Below are 20641 nucleotides of genomic sequence, written 5' to 3'. Positions count from 1 at the left end.
TGGAAGACAATGCCAGGCTTTCTTAAAGGCTCATTGTTTAGTGTGCTTATTAAAAAAGAAAAAAAAAGAAAAGAAGACACACACACACACACACACACACACACACACACACACACACACACACACACACACAATCACACACAATCCAACATATGCGGTGCAGTGGATAATCTAATTCAAAGTGCTACTGTGCCAAATGTCCATATTTCAACTTGGTTTGCCCCAGTGGCTTTCAAACCTCAAGTACACAGAGAATGCACACTGCACTGCCAGTGCTACATTACACAGAATCACATTGAGGTTATCACTTATGGCTTTTCATCATTGAGAGACCCTGTCCTGAGTGTAAAACTGTTTGTCAGAAATTGGATTCAAACCCACGTTTCAAATTGGAGACCAGAACCCACTGCGCCTTACACGACTCAGACAAACTGACACCTACTGTGTGCAGTGAAATTGAGTGACTGGAAAAACAAATGGTGTCAGATATTTTTAGGGGTCCATACTTTTTTGAAAATGACCAACATACATCCCGGAATCATCCGAATTGAAACACTGCAATCCATTAGAATGTTGATTCTGATATTAAATTACATACGTGTTAACTTGGTTGCTTGTTGCACAGAAAAATTGTAAACAAGTCTCATTAAAAAAAAAAAAAAAAATCAACCACTGCACCATTTGATCTTGAAGTCAAAAAGATAAAGATTAAGGGGATGAGGAAAAACCCTTTAACTTAGAAAAATGTTTGCATAATTAATCACTCAAAGTCCACACAGAGTCAGGTCTCAGATCTAAACGCTTAAAAGGGCATAACTCTGTGTTGAGTAATATCTCACAGGCTTAGGTGACTGGGGCAGTTAGTCCTCAGATTTTTTTTTTTATATATATATATATATATATATATATATATATGTGTGTATATATATATATATATATATATATATGTGTGTGTGTGTGTGTGTGTGCTGATATATTAGGAGGAGTGTGGGTATATTTGTGGAACTGAAAGGTGGATTAAGGTAAGGGAAAAGCCATTTTAGATTAGTTCTCACAGCTGTTGCTTCTTCCTCAGTATGATATGGTGAATTTAGTCCAATTGCTGAAGTTTGGTGTCATTGTATGGCAATTATATTAACAGTGACATAAGCGACAATTGATTTTTGTCATCTCATTCCAGCTGAAACCAGTTAATAGTCACATAGCGACCTTGCTGCAGTCGGGGAAGCACTGCACTGCAGTTTGGATTCATGTTTTGCCCACTTTTGTTCAGGAAAACATTTTTATCTCAGACTTAGTTTAGACTTGTTTTGCCTCTTTAACTTTTTCGAAAACAGAACTGATCCACCGTTTTCATCTCATCCCTTTGCAGCTAACTGAAACACAGCATTTCAAGTGCAAGGCCTTATTTATACCCGAAAGCTTTGTGCGCGTTTTTGCAAAGCATGCATACAGTAGGTTTAATTCAGTTCATGGGATTTTATGTTCCCTTAGTCCATTGTGGGATTATGCAGACAGATTTGCTGCATGTCAAATCCCACTCCTTTGAACGTTTTGGGATTTTGTGCTTTGAGAACCTTATGCTCAGCAACTGTTTTCACCTAAAAACACGGTTCATTTCATGTCACAGTTCAGTCATGCCTTCAACACGTTGATTCGTCTGAAATTGATTCAGGATTGACCATAAAGTTGTGATGGTGAGGGAGTTCAGACTTGTGACTCATCTCTGTTGCTTGCTGTGCCCACACTATTCCCATCAACCATAATGCACCTGCACTGTTTTTATGGGTTGGAGTTTAGTCTATGCTGCATTTTCAAGCTCTTGAGTATGAGCAGCAGCAGCAGCAGCAGCAGCAGCAGCAGCGAGCCAAACAAGGGCAATCAAGATGTTGACTTGCACTTTATGCCAATAGATCAATATGCAGACATGAAGATAAATGGATACAAATTTCTGCAATATCTGTCATGTATCTTTATTTGTAATGCGTAATAGGAGGGCGGATTGTTTACAGGGATAGACTGTGACATATGTGGGCGTGATAATTAGGTGATGTTGGTACAGGAGAGCAAATACAACAGCTTTTATGTGTTTATACAAAAGGTGGGCGTTAATTGTGTTTTAAAGATGATGCTGCATTTATTTCACTTGAAATGGACATTTAGCTAATTTTTTATCATTTCTTCATAAGTGATTTAAAAAAAAATAAAATAAAAAAAACTCAAAACCTTGACCTCTGAAGATAATGTGTTGTAATCATTCCACTTCCCTCCATGTTAGATCATTTTCTGTTTTTCCGAACCCTTCCCTTCCGTCACTCATTGACATTGTGCTGTTACGCGAGTGTGTGCTGATTATATGAAAAATACTTCTGCGGGAAAGTGAAGTGGAGCTCGTGGCTGCTGCAGGCTCATACAGTGGAATAAAGCCCAGAGGTGATGTAAAACCAGCCAGTGTTGGTAGATAATCCACATTTCTATTAGCCTACTTAGCACTTTTCTAATAGGGCTCACAGTCTAGCCCAAGAGATGAGTGGGATGTCTTGTATTCATTATCACTAAGTCATGGCTGCCTTATATTTTTCAAATGCCAATACCACAGTTGATCTCGGGTAATTCATGTGTGAGGACTCCGAGTTGACTTCGCACGAGGTGGTTTGGGGTTATGAAGGGATCATATTTGATTGGGTTTGATCCAAGTCTAATCACAGTCCACAAAAAAAGGGAGGAAAAAACAACCTTCATCTGCTCCTGATGATTTTGCGTTTATTGTATTTATAGCCATGCTGTTGCTGTATAATTGCAGTCAGGAATCAATTAATCTTAGTCTGGTCTTCTGCACAAGTACTGAGCACCCTTGACTCTCTTGACCGTGCTCGATTATTCACCCTTATATGTCAACAGTATCAGTGTGTATTTGTCTAAAGTATTCTGTTATTGAAAAAAATACAAGTAATCAGTCACAAAAACAATTGGTACAACCAGCGGAGAGCAGTTTTAGTCTCACAGTATTTCTTACAATATATATTTCTGATATATTCCTAGTTTGAATATGAGAGAGGTGATCCACAGTTGTACCAATAGCCTGCATTTGCAGTAGCCTTAAGGTTTTTACCTCAAAGCGTTGGAAATGATGTCGTGGCTCTGAATGGCATAGATGTTTCCTCCTACCACTGTGGAGCCAGATTCAAGGCTCATTTGTCTACATCAAACAGCTTGCTTTATGCATTGAAGGGCACACTGAAAAGTAGAAGCACATAGTGAAGGACAGAAATTGCTTGGTCATTAAAGGCTCTTTTCCAAACAATGACTAACGTCCTTTCAATAAAGTTGCTCTGCCCAGCCAATAGCATAGAGCAGGTTTTGTTCCGTGGCGACAAGGTCTTTATGCATGGTTGGGAAAACAAAGGTTATATCATGCACCTGATCCAACCTTCAGCGTTCATATGCTCTAAATTTAACTCCTTTAGGCTTTATAAAAATTCATGCTGTCAATGCAAAAACAACAACAGCTCCTAAAAGACGCATCTCCCAGCTTTCTCAATCTTCTCTAAGCCTCTGTGAGGAAAGAAAGACGATACCCATTTGGGGCTCATTGGAGCAAATCAGAATTGTCAGCACTGTGGGTTTTTACCTTTTTAAAAGGGGAAGATGGATAGATAATCACCACATGCCATTCTGGGGGCCAATTACACAGCTTTGTGTGAAATTGGAAAACCTGTTCTCTCAGAGCTCTAATGGATGTTCTGGTCATTAGTTATTTGAGAGTCTTCTCCGGCTGTAATCAAACGTGAAACATTGCGTTAAGCGCCCATAAAGGAACAGCTGCCTCTCTAAGTGACCTTCTGTTTAAGAGAACCCAACTGTCAGGCGCGTGGCGTTTTGCGACAATTATTATGTGTGTCGCCATAAAAGCAGCTCTTATTTCCCTTCTTTTTGCAATGGTTGCATCTCATTTTAATGTCTTGCTCTTGGTTGTATTTACTTTTCTGGGTCTGTTAGGTGTCTGTATGCTGTCATATCTTGCATACAGGTGCATAATATTACCCATCTGCTGTCTTTTAGCAATCCAGTCTCTTATCTCTGGGTGTACTTTGAATCAGCAGAATAGATTACTGCATTTTGATTTTGCCACTATTAAGAATAACATTCTGATATTTCTTCCCCTCTGCCTCTCTTCAGGTGATCATCTGTCTAGTCAGCAAGGCCCACCACCTCTCCCGCCAGCCCCGCCCCCACACAAGCAGCATCCGTCCATCACGTCCCTGAGCCGCAGCTCACTGGCCAATCAGAGGAGCCCGAGCCCGCCGCCCACAGCCGGCCTGGCGGCCGACTTGCAGAGTACGGCAGAATGCGTCCAGCTGCAGGACAGCTGGGTCCTGGGCAGCAATGTTGCCCTGGAGAGCAGGTGAGTGACCCACAATGACCTACAACAGAACTGGGAAATTCAGGCGTTGTCATGACGCCATCTTCACTGACTCAGAAAGCAAAATGATGTGAAACAAATGAGCGGGGGCCTTTAAGAAATTTCAGTTAAGTTTAATGAAATAATGAAAATTTTGATTACTAGAATTTTGCATATGCCAAAATTTTATACAATGTAATACACTAAACTAAACTGAACACTAAATACTGTATTTTAATTTTTTTTTTGTTTTGTTTTTTTAACAATTTTCATTTTATAGCTCATTTGCCTTTTGTAATCTGATTAATCTACTACTATGATGTGGTTTGATGTGTTTTCAAGAACCTTATTCAGATCAGTCAGGGTTAGCAGCGACTCACTCAGTCATGACTGAACCAGCAGTTTGGGTTTTGTTTTGGTTTAGAAACATGAATTTGAAGCATTTATGCATTAAGCATTTGTGCTTTTGTGGCTCCACCACAAACTATGAGCTAAAGTGTCAGGGAAGTGCACAGTAAGTATCACCCATGTAGGCAGGTTTGAAGTTCAGTGGTAAAAGAGAGTGCTGGGGGATTGGTAGTCTCCTGGTTGATGGTTGTCTCATGGAAGTCTCCACCTTCCCCAAGACAACAGTGGTGCTGCCAACAACTAGGGAGGCTGTCGAACATACTGGGTATTAAACTTATAATACTATTAATTCTTAAAACCTGATGAATTTGTTAATATGTGTAGCTGGTGGATAATAACAGTATTTAAGAGTGTCTCTTTATTAGGCCCATTTTAAGGACTACATCTCATCAGGTTCAACTATTATACCACAGTTTTTGCATGCAATAATATGGTTACCACTGAGTTTGATAAAAGCATTAGTTTCTCCTATTTTGAGAATAATTTGACTAAGTGCACTTCTTTTTTTTTTTTTTTCTTTTTTACCTTTTTTCCGCTTTTTGTATGCACCTACAATTAGGAGCTGATTACTAAATTAGACAGACCTACACTCAGAAGGAGAGTGCATGATTAGAGTGAACTATGTGAATATCAGAGAGCTCACCAGTTCAAATCAGAGAGGCTATAACTTCAGAAGAAACTTGGGAAGCAGAGTGTGTGTTATATCAAAATTTGCTGTGCAAGATACCACTTTGTCATAAGAGCCACTGCCAAGTTTCCCTCCTGAAACATCAGTTACATCTTTCTTAATCAGTGAGCTCAAAATATCCTGGCTAATGAAGTGTGGTACATTGCGCTCTGACTCAGAAATGGCCTCGAGTAAATGATTGCGTTCTCGCCTGATATTTCCCTGGCACGGCGTACCCTTCCTGAGCCCTAGATGAATGTAAACTTTGAATTTTGTCCGTGGCAGCATGAAGTAACAGCCTCTTATGATCTGACTGAATCAATTGGGATATGTGGTGACAGTTTCACTTTCTCTGGAAGATGCGGTGATTGAATACTAACCGCGTGATGACCTTGAGCTGTCTTAGCCGTATCGACAAAACAATATGGGCACACCTATCATCAAGTGAGGCATAAATCACTATCAGCACAGTGGACTCTAAATCAAGTGCTTGTCAGTGGGTGGGAACAGAGGGCTGCTGTGAACCAACGGGGCCAAAAGGGAAGACCCAGTTCACCACATAATTGCACATGTCAAGAAAACCACCAGGTTGGGAAATGTAAACAGAAGCTCCAGAATGTATTTATTATGCTGCCTTCAGGGGGTTTTGGGCGAGCAAAGTCCTGGCACAGCACATATGCAAGAGGCCTCAGGTTCAGCAGGGGTGTGAATCTCTCTTGAATCCTCAACATCAACATGCACTTTATTCCTCATGCAGCACATCAGACGTGGTCACATGTGCAGACAGTAAATTATTCTGTACAAGGCAGTTGATTAAAAAAGTGTCAAATATAAATCACAATGTTATGATCTTGCTTAATATATTTCCTCTGACATGGCCTCCTTGAAAATAAAGCACTCATTTGACAGCATTAGCTACTTTTACAGCAATTAGCAGTAATGAATAATGTGTGTGTAACCTCCCATAAAAGTGTTGGTCTTCAAAGCGCGAGTGTGCTAATTTGACTTGGTACCAACTAGCTTTCACAGTGAATAGCTTTCAGTGTTCTTCTAAATGAGTGAAGTGCAGCACTCGGTTACTACTACTGTAACTACTGCAACACGGCAAGTGAGTAAAGTCACTGATCCCACTGTGATCGTGCTGTCAGAGCTGTGTTAAGACACCAAATTGGATTTCAGCTCATTTACTCCCGCAGTTTAAAAGCATCAAACATAAGCGTCAGATAAGTGAAGCCTCCTTCAACAGATCAGAGAAATGAGAGTGACATTAGGAAGTATTACAACTACACAAATACAGTGTAAAAAGTCATCCATATCTATTGGCGCCATTGACATTTATACTCGATCTCTAATTAACAGAAACACAAACTTCAGTGAGATGATGGCGGACAGGATCGGCGACCATCTGATCCCATGACATGACATGACTCTTCACTGGGAGTTGTCCACTGAACAGTCTATTTGCACGGTGCAGGTTTTCCATTGAAGATAAACCTATGAAATCAACCTCCTTCAGCTTTTGTTGTGCTTTATGCTTAAGATCACTCCATTTAAAGGGCTCAATTAGTTGGAAACAGAGCAGTGAGGCTGCCTGCTGTTCTTTGCTATTCAGAAGTGCAGGAGACATTTAGATCTTTTAAAGTGTGTGGAGTACTTTTAATAAATCCCTCAGGGTTCCCTCACTAACCACTTGGCTCCTCTCGAAGAGTATTTGGTGAAATTTTCAATTAAAAATATTCCATTCAATTTCATTATAAAATGAACCGCCATGTCCCTTAAGAGACCATTTGCACATATACGGTAATTATTCTCAAGCGGTACTTAATCCTTTGTTTAAGATAGACTACATCAGTATGTGTGAAATGTGTATTTTGCTATAAGTGCTCCACGGGATACGATACAGGTAGGTGTCTGGTCTTACATATGTATGTCCTTTGGCGCCCACTTCAGCACTTTTTTTTTTCACTCAGTGAGGTTCAGCTAGCACAGCCGTTATGACATTTGAGAATGAGTCTCTTGAAGGCCTGCCCAGCCACACGTTGCAGTTATAAATGTACTGTCAATCCTCATTGGATTCATGTGTCAAGGGAGTCCTTTGGTGAAATGAAATTATGTCTCAGCTCTAAAATCATCATGTGGTACAGTGTCCCACAGACAGTACATTTTCCTGATGGAAAATGTGTTAGAATTGTTCTCGGGGGCAAAAAAGAATAGCAGAGGTAATCCAAGTAGGATTTGGTGTGTGTGTGTGTGTGTGTGTGTGTGTGTGTGTGTGTGTGTGTGTGTGCGTGCGTGCGTGCGTGCGTGCGTGCTGTTTGTGCGTGCGTGTGTGTGTGTGTAAATCATGAGTCAGACAGTCATGCTTCCCATCAGAGGAGGAAAATTGAACTTTTTTTTTTTTGTGCACCAGCCGCAGTTTCAGGATCGCACCAGGACTGATAAGTCATGTGTAAGACGCCAGCCAACTAGCCTTTTGGAAAAGAAAGGAGCTTCCAGTGATGGCTGGTTACCTGCCAAAGTGGATGGTGGTGTAGACAAAGTGGTAATCCTCAAGACGTGTTTTTTTTTCTCTTTCTCATGTGTTTTCCTTTTTGTTTATTTTGCCAACATCTTTCATGCCAGGCACACATTTCTGTGATGATTCCAGAGTCCTGTAATATTTTCCTCTTATTTTAGACTACTGTATAAACTGTTGCTGCTGCTGGCAACATGAAGTGCATCTGTTCCAGATGATTTTTGCCAGCGAATGTAAACGCTTTTCATGAACAGAGTATAGATAGTGAAGAGTAATTCATATAAAAAATACATCACACATTTAACCTGCAGCAACTAACTAACTATTCAGCTTGTAGTGGAACATGTCCCTCGCCTGAACTGTCCCTCAAGATTCCGCTCCTGTCTCAGGCCTAGAGTTAGACTCCATAGCCGCATCTTAAACGTGTGTACATAACGGCTGAGCTCTTCTTATGCCAAACCCCAATCAAATCCGTTAAATATAATCGGTTCCACGTGCAAACATTCAAAGCACTCGGAGGGAGTGACTCAAGATGGCACCATGCTGATCATTGGTGGGCAGGACGGCACGAATAAGAGCGTCGGTGCCGAAATACCATCACACAAGTACCGATCTAGCTGTACCAAAATAGCACCTGCTAACAGGCCCCCTGTAGTGAGGGCAGGTGGTGATCTGGGGGAGAGCGACGGCAGCTAGTGTGAAAACCAGCCACTGTGATGCCACACAACATCTGTAGTCTTTTTTTTTCCCTTTCTTTTTTCAGACCGTGGATTAAAGCGCTCTGATTATTCCAGCTCTCACCTTGAAATGCTAATGCTAACACAGGACAGCAGCTAATAGGCAGATTACGTATTCTGAGGGCTGCGATTTGCATTGTTTCTAGTGTGCTCCCTCGCCCCTCCAGCTGGAGCTTAGCCGTAGACAAATCCACCCACTCACTGTTTAGTCTTTTGTCCTCTGTGAGGATGTTTTCAAATGTCATCCTGATGACAAGCAATGTTGTGAGAGCAGAGGAGACCGGGCTGGCTGCTGCTTTTGTGTTACGGGCTTCTCAATGGGACAGACAGGCGTGCACACAAACACACTGCGATCACACTGACACGTAGCCATTCATTTGCTCGCTTTCGTCTCACACTCTCTTGATTGTCTCTTCTCCCTCTCTCTCCCCCTCTCTCTCTCTCTCCCTCTCTCTCTCTCTCACAGCATACATTGCTATCACTAGGGCTGGCTGGATTAGCATAGTAATGTGCCTTGTTGCATCACACTGGCTGTAATCAATTACAGCCGGTCATCCAATGTGTATAGCCGCAGACACTTTACACTGGTCTGCTGTTTGTTAATCATGTCCAACAGCATTTCATCTTTAGACCCCTTCAGTCTGCTCTTTAGAGAAAAAAAAAAAAGGGTGGAGAGGAAGGGGCGACATGAAAAACATCAGCACCAGAATTACTCTAAAGCCGAGCAATAAATGTCCAGTGTAGGAATTTGTGTCTGACGCTGGTACACACAGGTTCTGACTTTTAGTTTCACTTGAGATTTGTACAAAGCAGACTGGATAGAAATGACTGGAATATAACTGACTATCTTGCTTTGAACCACCCATTGCGTGCCATATGTTTCCAGTAATTATATGTGCATTCGGATTGTTTAATCAGCTACATGGTACCAAGAAACACTCTTCTATGATTTATTTATGTATGTAAATATTTATTGATATATTTTTTCCTTGATTTTTTTTTTTGCTTTTTCTTTTTTTTTTTTTTTTTTTTATGTTGCTGTTTATGTTATTTTCAGCACTACTAAATTTTCTGTTGCACTGCAGTTCTACACATTTTTGCCTTTTTGTGTTTTTAGTTCAGGCGTCTTTGCATAAATTAGAGTACAGGTATATTTGAGACATTTATTTACTGGCAAAACTGCCTCCAGATCATCTCCGCAACTCGCAATAGCTATTCACCTTCCTCAAATAGAGTGCAAACCCCTCCCGACGCACGCATACACAAACACACACGTCCTCGTCCCTTCCTGTCTGCCTCATCAGATTGCATCCACTTACACTTAACTCCCCAGATAGTAGTGTCTATTTGCCTGTGTGTCTGACTGCACGTCTGCCGCCTCCAACGTTGTGCACGTTTTGACCTCAATTCATACCCAACTGCATATTACAGAGTCTGCCGCAGCTACAGTACAGATTGTTCCAGATTGAGAAATCTGAACTTCTTCAGGTTGCAGACGCCCGGAACATTGTCATTCCAGCGGTGACACACCGTAACCTTTAAATGGAGTCCCTGTCTGTCCATGACAGCATGTGTCAATCGGGGCATCAAGGAGCCAGACGATCCAAATCTGACATTTGTTCTTTTAGTCAAGAATTGATCAGAGGGGGGTTTTAGCTCTAAGATATCCTCTCAGGAGATTGAAGGAGCTGAAATATCAGCGGCGGGACTGAAATCCGAGCAATGCATTATGGTGTAGGTTTATGATGTGTCCCCCCTTTGACATCTGTTGAAACTGTATTCAGCTAATACATGATTGCCTTCACTTACCAAAAATTTAATTTGAATGAAAGAATATCATAGGTTGGTGAAACTGTTTTTAGGTCCATTCACAGCTTTCCTTAAGCTTGTGACCCACCGCTCCGACCACATAACCAGGGAACTGCGTGGATTTTCAGTCCTTGACTGCTCAGCTTTAGATTATGTTCTTATTACACTAATTAGCCGTTCTCAGGCTCTTTTAGTAGAGATCCACAGTCGGGATTAAAAAAGCCTTTACAAAACTTACATGGAGACTTCACAGATGCCGTACAAATAATTGATGAGCTAACACTGCATTATCAGTTTATTGGTATATTTAAATTAGCAGTTACCATAGCAACCCACTCCTCCTGAGATCTACAGAACACATAAAACATAACTTGTTTAAAACGTTGTGTGAGAGTTGTTACAGAAACTGGGGGATGCCAGAGCAGGAGGGGAGGACTGTGCTTTCTCTGGTCCTTCCTCTCAAAAAAAAACGTTTTCATGATCTTGTGCACCTATCGTGACATTTAATTGTATTTCCACTCTTATTCAAGTATTTGCTGCTTTGAGAGTCTGTTTTTTATTCCTGGATTACTTTGTAAATGTTTGTTTTATTGTTTTAGTGGTTGAACTCACCTCTTATACAGTTTATAAAGCATTTTTAACTTTTATTTTGTTAACAGCAGATCACTGGGGTGTAAACCTGGACTGGCAAGTGAATTTGTAGCACTTGACTGACTTTATTTACCCTCGATTGAAGTGCTCTTCAGCAAAACATTCAACCCTGAACTGCTCCAGTTATAAAGATATGACAGTGTCAGCACTGGGGAGATACTCTTGGGTATAATTTGTATGTGTAACAGTGAGTGTGAAGGAGAATGTTCATGCAGAGCAACCATGAGCTGAATAATACAGCTTCGGTTATACAATTAGTTTGCTCTATTCTTTTTTATTAGTGTTAATAATTAGCACACACCTTATTTTATGGCCAAAGCATTCCTGATTAAGAATTTAAGATGTTAATTTAGAGTTATCCATTATCTGAAAAAGAAAAAAAGTCAAATACACACACATACACACACACACCCACACATACAAAAAGAGTACTTAACGGTAATCTACAATATAGTTTTATTATTTATAATAATTTTATTTTTTATCAAAAATGTACAAAGTGTCAGCAATGACATTCTACAGTTCTAGAAAGAGCATTTGCAATGCATGGTCAGTCTGTCCAATTTCCTGGCCGTCCCCATAAGCCTGGAGGCATTTGGGTATTAATCTCTAAGTAGTGGCAAGAGTGGCAACAAGGCTTAATTCATTTACTTAAGAGCTTTTCACGTGGGGTTTAAAAGTTAATAGGACGATCACTCCGTAGTGCATTTGATTAAACCCTCTTAATTACCCCAGGTATAATGGGCTATTAGCAAAGGCCCAGTTGTAAAAGGGCAAGTGGGAGATGATTGTTTTTATGAGGTACTTTTTGTTAACCTTTTCCAATGTCAGGATTACACTGGATATTAGAATATAACCCAGCGTCTCTTGCAGTCTAATACACACAGGAGTCACACGATCATATGGTTTGTCACTGTGAACTTTTGCTGTATTAAACCGGACCCCAATCTTTCACTAACTTTAACCAGGTGCTGTGAGTCACTACAATTGCACATTATGCTGCAAGATCAGATGTTTTGGGGAGAAAAAAACATTGTCTGGGAACACTTTACTGATAAATTCATTATCAACGTATTTGTGATTTATCAAATATTCAAATTACCAAAATTTCCTCATTAGGTTGATAGAAATTATAATCTGCTCTCAATTTCCTGTTGCAGATAAGTTGTACAGAAATGTAATTTCTAGGAGACAGGGCTGCTTTGGCAGTTTCAGAGATCAGACATCTGACGGATGCTGTTTTCAACCATCATTCTTTTTATAGCCATTTGTTTAATACGCTGTTCTCCTATCTCTTTTTTTCCCCCTCTGCAGGCACTTTCTTTTTAAAACGGGCACAGGAACGACACCTTTCTTTGGCGCAGCAGCCCCTGGTTACACCATGGCAACGGGGACGGTTTACTCCACACCGGCGCGCCCTCTGCCCAGAAACAGCCTGTCCAGAGGGGCTTTCAAGTTCAAGAAGTCACCTAAACACTGCTCCTGGAAGTGCACCGCCCTGATCGCTGTTGGCATAGCCGTGGTGCTGTCCATCATTCTCTGCTACTGCATAGGTAAGGCTGGCTTTTAGACTATGCAAGCTTTTGGAATGTGGTTTTCACTGATTCATCTTTTCTCAAATCACCAAAACAGCCATGTAACAAGATAAGGCGCATGAGAATTTATTAAGATTATCACTTTAATGAGAGTTACACAACCTAGTTTTGTGTCTTTTAAACACACACATCTCCAGAGTCAGACTTACTGTGTAGTAAGTGACAAATAATTGGGATGTGAGACTTGGGGGCAGCTGTGACTCAAAAGCGGGTTGTTCACTAATCAGGTGCTGTGGTCCTCTGGTCATCATGTCAAAGTGTCTTTGGGCAAGATACCTAACCCCAAATTGTGTGACAGCTGTTTCATCAGTGTATAAGTGTGTGTATGGGTGTGATGCATGACTGACTATGTGAATGTGGCTAGTTTTGTAAAGCATTTTGACTGGTCAATAAGACTAGAAAAGCGCAATATAAGTGCAGTTCATTTAGCATTTTACTTGACTGCTTGAGTCTGGACTAACCTGAGACTTAACCTAACCTGAGACTCGAAAGCATTCAAAATGTAGGTTTTGACTGGGTTATATTGTGATATCGTAATGTCCTGTGGAAAAAAACACAGTTTGAAACAGCCATTTACGTGAAAATCTTGCATCTTGAGTTGCAACTTGCTTATGAAATCATATAACTTGACGTGGACTTGCAGAGAAGGAGTCGAGGTTTGATTTGGACCCACAGCTCTGTTCATGTTTTTTCTCTCAATCATTGACAGACACCAGGATTTTCCTCTCATCTCTTTGCTTTCTTGGTTTTTCATCTGTACATATAAAAACACATTTAACTCATCAGTTCAAAGCCCCACTTTTAGAAGGTTCAGTCTGTGATTGTATCTGGAAAAAGTTCAGAAGGTGAAAATCTTGTCTCACGTTACCAGATATTCTAGGCTGAACATCTGTACTGGCTGTGGGCTTAGACCAGAGCTTCCCCTCTGATTCTCTGGAGGGGCAGTTTGCAATTTGGTCTGGCATGACCAGACTTTTTTTTTTCTGAGGACATGTTATTATTGTAAGTTTGAAAGAAATCAACCACCTAGCCTGACAATATTAACTATACTTTCAGGCTTTGACATAAATATTGCCACCTAATACTTACTGTTATTGCCTAACATGGAGGTGCAGAACAAGCTGTCAGGCGAGTACATGAAAACCAGTAGTTTCTCTGCCAGAAGCAACCTATTTCTTTCAGTTTTAGTCAGAGAAAACATGACTCCATTATCTGTAGTGGCATTAGACAATCTTTAGACATGTCATTCGGTCAAACAAAACAGATGATAGACAAGCTGCCTGGAGTGAATGGAGCCAGCATACCTCTTAATCTGTATGAAGTTTGATCTCCGCCAGGAGTATTTCTATTTCACTGCCTTTTCCTTTTTGCAGAAATTGCAGATGTCCTGATATGATTCAGTAGCGTCTGTCTGACAAAGCTCCCAGTCAGATATGCAGACATGGCCCCGGTACAGTTTCCAACAAGGCATTCCTTTCTGTTTCCCTTTGACAGCGGCAGTGCATCATCCCCGCACTTCTGATCACAGTTCACAGTACGACAGCCAATTCACGTCCTTGGGGGCTCCTGTTAAAACACAGACAGCGAGGTTCAAATGGCCAGCACAGATGGCAACGTCAAAATGAAACACAAGTTGAGGAGCTGAACTCGTAACAAAGGAAACCGTCCCAAGCACTTGAACTTTAAAGAAGACCTTGGTCCACACCGCCTTTGTTGTACTTGAACCAAAACTTGCTCATTCTGTCAAACAGGAAATGCTTTTATCTCGGCCAGGAAGATAAACTAATGCTCATCCTCTCCCTGCCTCCTCCTTTGGGCATTATTTCCTATGAGAGAGCTTTCGAACATTTTTTACAGCGTGTGTCAAAGCTGACTTCTTGCTAACCTTTAGAATCTTGACCACAGCAATAAACCCGTTACAGATTCATCTCTCCTTATGCCCTCCCTTGTCATCCAAGCCCTTAATCTTTACACTGAACCTTTCTCCCCGAGCGGATATATAAGTATTCATGCAGCTTGGAGGCAGGGGAAATGTGACACAGTTGTATAAGGAGAAATATGGCGTTGTTGGGAAGATCCTATAACCAGTGTTTTATTGCTGAATAGAGAGGGGAGTGCTCTCTTGGAGGAGAGGTCATAAATGGGCTGTATCACTATCAATATTCGCAATCCCTTTATTGACTTAACTGTTTTTGTTTCTTGTTGTCGTTCATGATCTCATATCATAAAATTAGTATGGATATATACATACATTTTATAACTTAACTGCTCCTCTGTGTGTAGGAATCAGTTGCTATTTTTATTTGTGCTTCTGCTCATGACAGATATGCTCGGTTTACACAGAGAAAACAAGCAGAAACAAGTCATTTGTTCAGCTGTTGTCACTACAGTTCTAGCAGATTGGATTCATTTACAACATTTTCATCCCAACAATCACCAACTTGTTTAATTGTAGACCTGTCGGATGTTTGGGAATTGTATTTTTGGCCTGATTCCAGAATGCGCCCCGGTGCTTAAGCTCTCTCTCTCTCTTGCTGTGTGTGTGTGTGTGTGTGTGTGTGTGTGTGCGTGAGAGAGTTTAACAGATTCAGCCCTCTGCCACTTGCCTCAGGAGTGTATTTCAACCACCTCCTCTCTCTTTCATTCGCTGCCAATTTACCTGCCAGGTGCAATGACTCAAGGAGCCACAATGCGCACTCATACTTTAATACTTTCCTACTGTCAGCTCGCATAATCCCATTAGTACCAAGACAAACTCAAAGACAAATACAGGCAGACCAGTACCAAAATGGTATTGTGCTTGAAGTTTACTGTACCATATAACTCCATTTTTGTTTTGTTCTGTAGCAGCTCAGGGTAAGATGAATATACCTCCTGATATTTTATAAACAAATAGATCAGATAAAATGTTTTTTTGTTTTTTTTTGTTGTTTTTTCTTATCAAATAAATCTAAAGAATAGCGCACATAACACTTGCAGAACTGGACCGTGGCTGACTGACAATAGCAGCTCCTGTAATTCAAATGAGGCAAACCTGCTGAGGTAAGGCTTTCCAGCTCCACTTCTGCAAACTGCCTGATTGGAAGGATTTCAGCGATTGTTCAGATATAGGGAGGCCAATCAGGACCAAGTCCAGCTTTGATGCTCCGACTGGATGCAGAAATAGCATGTAGATTTTTGGAAATGCACTTTAAATTGAACCGGACAAACAAAAGTGAGTGTGAACAATGTCCTCAGTGAACATGTCTGATCAAAAATGTTTCTAAGTAAAAGATGACAGACTCTCTTTGTCTGACATTTGCCTTCAAAAATGTCAGACAGATATAAATGTGCATTTTTAATTAAAAATGTGCTTTAAACGAAGCATGAATCATCTGTTGTTCTGTAAAAGTGTATTTCACAGATTTCTAATTTAGGATGAAATAAATTTCCCTGAGACCTTTTTATCAAAAACTAAATAAATATCAGGCAATCAGTCAATTTTGGCTTATTGATGTGTTTTTCAGTGAAGGTTTGTTGATTAAAGTGATTGCAATGAATTGTTGACATGGTGGGCATGGTGATGTAAAAACAGCCCTACCAGTTACCAGAGAAGAGTAGATGATACAGGTGGCTCACTCAGCAATGATGAGTACTTGAGTACTGTTTTTTCTTTTTGGTTTTTCTTTTTTTTTTGGGGGGGGGGGGGGTTCCTTCACCCAACTAAAGGACCAGATGAACAAACCCTGTCTTGGTCAATCTTATGGTACAGATGCTGTTATTCCATTTGATACAGATACCATCCCACAGAACAGAAACATTTTAGCCGTGCTCTGATCTGTGCGGCTTATTTTCAGGAGTCCCCCAGGGAAGTTTCTGGAGAGATGTGCAGGCAGGTTCCAGCATAAAACAATGTTTATCTCAATGATTTTAAAGCTGTAGAGCTCCAAGTTGTTTTTGGCACACCGGGACTCCAGATGGGCCACCTCTCTCACTGTTAAATGGACTAATTATTCTTGGTGACGGTGGTCATCAGAATAGTGTCATCTGCATATTTTAACAAGAACCTTTTTTTTTTTCTTGTTTTTCACTTCCCATTCATGTTTTCAAGTTAGTTAGCTTAGCCGAATAATTCTTATTTTTCCTATAAAGAAGAGGTGCAAATTTCATCCGTACCATAATTAGCACAGTGTTTTCCAGGTTAACAACACCACCAAGAATGATGTGAACAAGATGGGGGAATTTGCTCAGGTAGAAGTATTCATGCCTCTGTGCACTAGATACCACATGGATGTCAGAGCTCAAACTAACATGTTGTGAACTTACAAATTCAACCTCAAATTCATCGTCAGTGGTGATGCCCACTGGGGCAGATTTTGACATCAGAGTTTGGAGGCCAATGTTTTCAGCAACTTGCCTAAGAAGAGAATTGTTCGTGGCCCATAAATATTCATTTGAACTGGCCTAGGCAGCAGGAATAACTTATGCAAATGTATAAATTGAGGGCTATTCACCTCAAAGAAGTTTGTTGATGAGCCGCTGTACCAAGAACAGTGAAGAGGGGATGGGTCTCTGTGGTTGTGTGGTGTGTCAGATTTACAAGAGCCCACTGCTGTACACGGTTTGCTTCCTATTGTAGGCCTGGAAAGTTGGGAAAGTCAGGAGTGACCAATATAAAGCTGTGGGGAGTCTCTGACCTTATCATCTGAAATTAACTAGTCTACAAAAAAGCAGTTTTTTAGACAAGGACGCTTTTTCTTTTTTTCTTCTTTTTTTTGCTTTTGGTTCAGAGTGAAATATCTGGAAAATCAGACATTCAAGGTCTCCAGATGATAAATTCTTGTAACTTTGGTGATTCCCTGACTTTTCATCTAGTCATTGGGTTAAAGTTATAATTGAATTTTTATGACTATATGTGTAAACACTAATTAGTAAATGTGCTAACAGGCTACACTAATATGGTCAACCTGGTAAATATTACTCATTTATCTCATCCATCCTTTTACCCATCTTATGCTATAAGAAAACAGCGTGCGTGAGTGCACTTTGATAAAGCTTGGTGTCCTGTGTTCTGTCAGCTTAGAGACAGATTTCTCTCTCAGCATTAAAAAGGTTCATTTTCTAAAATACTTAATGCTAATTTTCTAAATACAGGTTTTGTCATATGAAAGATTATGCTACATTTTATTTTTTAAGTAATACTTTAACCTGCTTTCAATTTCATGCTGTCAATCGTTTTGCAAGAGTAGGTGTCACTTTTTTTTTTTTTTTTTTTTTTTTTTTTTTTTTTTTTTCTTCTTTTTTTTTCATGGAGAGGATGTTTCACTTCGGGTTCATGCTCGATGTCCTCAGTTTATCCTCTCAATTTAGGCTCCAGCTCAGCACACGGTGTTTTTTCAGGACTCTGGAGCCTTTGCTCAGTTAAAAGCCACCGACATGTTAGTCTAAGAACTGGAGGTATTTACCACAAGGTGCTGTTTGAAAAGGTTGGTACTTACAAAGTAAGACTTTTGCAGTTTAACGAGACCAAGGAGAATATACTGTGTGCTTCAGTGTTAGAAGACAAAAGAGAATATTATAGATAATCTGATCTGAAGGTCTGATTCTGGGCCAATTAGATTAAACTGCATAGTTTTGTCTGTGTCTGTTTGTGTTGCCAGTACATTAGTAGATCTGTACTGAGAATTATCTGTATCTGGTGAAGATTTAGAAATTTTTTTTTTTTTTTTTTTTTGACCACACTGTCAACAGCAACAGGAAAACCCATTGATGCAGAAAATACACGAAAGAAAAAAGAGACAAAGGTGCACAGATCTTGCTGGTTTTCACATTTAAAAGCTCTGTTAGATGAGTCCGTTCAGGATGTTTAGAAAAGACAGACTTGTCAAAAATATTGATGGATCAGTCAGCATTCATTTCTGCTGCTGGGGATGTTGCTGGTTTTTGCTTCACCAGGAAAGAAAATTGATTCTGATGCTGAGGGTGATGCTGGATGAACTTACCGGGTAGCCAACCATTGTCACTCAATGTTACACCTGCGTTATTTAATTGGAATTCAAGGTTATGGAGCACCTGTTCATCCGATCTACCAAGGACAGTGCTGTCACTAAACTGATGCCAAATATCTTCATCCACAGGCTTTTAAACAAAACACACGCCTTATTTCTTAACAAAGTACCTACTGATGCACTGTCCATGCTAGTTTTCCATCTTTCTTTTGGCCTCCTTCACATTTAATATTCTCCACGGCTCCACATACACCTCTCAAGTTATTTGCTGCAGTCGATATCCATCTTCCCAGTGAGCAACGGGTGTTAGAGAAAAGTTTCTCCCGCAGATCAAATGGTCGGAAATCAAGATGCTTCCTCAGCATGTTCCCTGGCTGGCGACTTTGAAGGAGATTGGCCCTCTCGCTGCGCTCACAGAAGCACCTCAGTTTCCCAAAACAACAAGAACACAGTTTGATTGGATCCAATACTGTGACAATAAAGCAGGTTTGCTGAATGAAAGCTGCACACAGTTTAGTTATGTAAGAGAACTAGAGGAGTGTTGCAGCATCCTACCCTCTCACTTCCTCCCCCCCGCTGCGACTGTCTGTCTCAATACACTGCCTTACACTTTCTTAAAAGTCTCTCACTTTCTGTCTCTTTCTCGCTTACTTTTCCACACACATGTAGCTGTGTATCTGTGTCCTTCCTGCTTTGTATTAGACTTGGAGAGTTTAAGGCTTTTTCGGCACATCCTCTGCTTGTCTGAAGTGAAAGCTTTGTGTCAAAATAGAAATTCTGCCTGCTGCCCTCTTTGATACAGTTGCTGTTTGTGCGGCGCGTTAATGAACAGCACTCCCCAAGGAAACATGCTAGAGCAACAGGGTTCCTAAGTATTGATTGAAGTGACTTTGGCTGGCCTCTATCAGTGCTGTGTTTACGCAAAAGCCACCCATGGCAGAGTAGCTGCAAAAAAAGCTAAATGTGAAGTGAAATGTTAGAAGTTTAAACACTTCTTTTCTTCTGCATTGGATCTATCCATCATGCTCTCCCACGGGTCTTTTGAGCTTAAGTGGCTTGATTGTTTTTGTGCGACTATTTGCTTATTTGTTTATCCATTTCAACAAGCCCACGCAGCTTTTTTGTGTATTTCACAGCAATGCACCTTTTCGGCCTCAATTGGCAGCTCCAAGAGTTGGACAACCAGCCGGCTTTTGAAAACGGAGGAGTTGGGAAGACAGGGCCCACTCAGTCGAGCATAGTGACAGCTCTGGCTGCTGACGGTGAGGAAATAAAAAAACTCACATCTGAATAAATCACTAGTCAAGATTAAATCAAGTTTTACTGTATGAATGCTCCAGATTAATACTGTTTAGTCTTTTGTTGGCTTTCCTTTTTAGGAATATATTTTGGTCAAGGTTTTTGGCATTTCTTTTTGAGGATATATTTTGCCATCAGGGTCAAGTTCTTTTCAGAAATGAAAATAATAAACTAAACAACTTAATAGTGAAAAGTAGAGTGTAAGGATTAAATATGCAAATACTCTCAGGCTGTCAGAAAAAAAGAAAAAGAATGTATTTATGTTAATACTGCTTTTTGAAATGAAATGCTGAATTAAAACAAAACAAAAAAAGGTCAGCTGACCTTAAAAGCATCAAAATACAAACTAATTAAGTCAAATAAAGGTTCAAATGACTATTATGAAAGACAAACTGCAACAGCAAACCATTTGGCCTCCTGAATGACAGAATGACAATGTTCGATGCTCAGTCAGCCTTTGGAGTTTATTGAGATCTTTCACCTTCTGAATATTAATCGACTGATTCCAGACAGCTTTGTACTGCCTAATCATAATTTTGGACCATTGTGTATTCAACAACAAGCAGCCAGG

The 20641-nt window shown here is 40.4% G+C and overlaps 1 protein-coding gene across 1 annotated transcript in view; it reads left to right on the top strand.

Annotated features, from left to right (window-relative positions):
* Positions 1-20641, top strand: part of LOC111648244 (teneurin-3) — a 133954-nt gene that overhangs the window by 53823 nt on the left and 59490 nt on the right. The window contains exons 4-6 of the mRNA XM_023398078.2: positions 4180-4405; positions 12504-12742; positions 19908-20033. Coding sequence (XP_023253846.1) covers positions 4180-4405; positions 12504-12742; positions 19908-20033 — 591 coding nt within the window. The remainder of the gene's footprint in view (positions 1-4179; positions 4406-12503; positions 12743-19907; positions 20034-20641) is intronic.

The sequence above is a fragment of the Seriola lalandi genome, unplaced genomic scaffold (assembly GCF_002814215.2).
Source record: "Seriola lalandi dorsalis isolate HSWRI2012SDOR001 ecotype SW California unplaced genomic scaffold, Sedor1 jcf7180002054972, whole genome shotgun sequence".
Lineage (NCBI taxonomy): Eukaryota > Metazoa > Chordata > Actinopteri > Carangiformes > Carangidae > Seriola > Seriola lalandi.
This window is presented reverse-complemented; position numbering and strand designations above follow the sequence as displayed.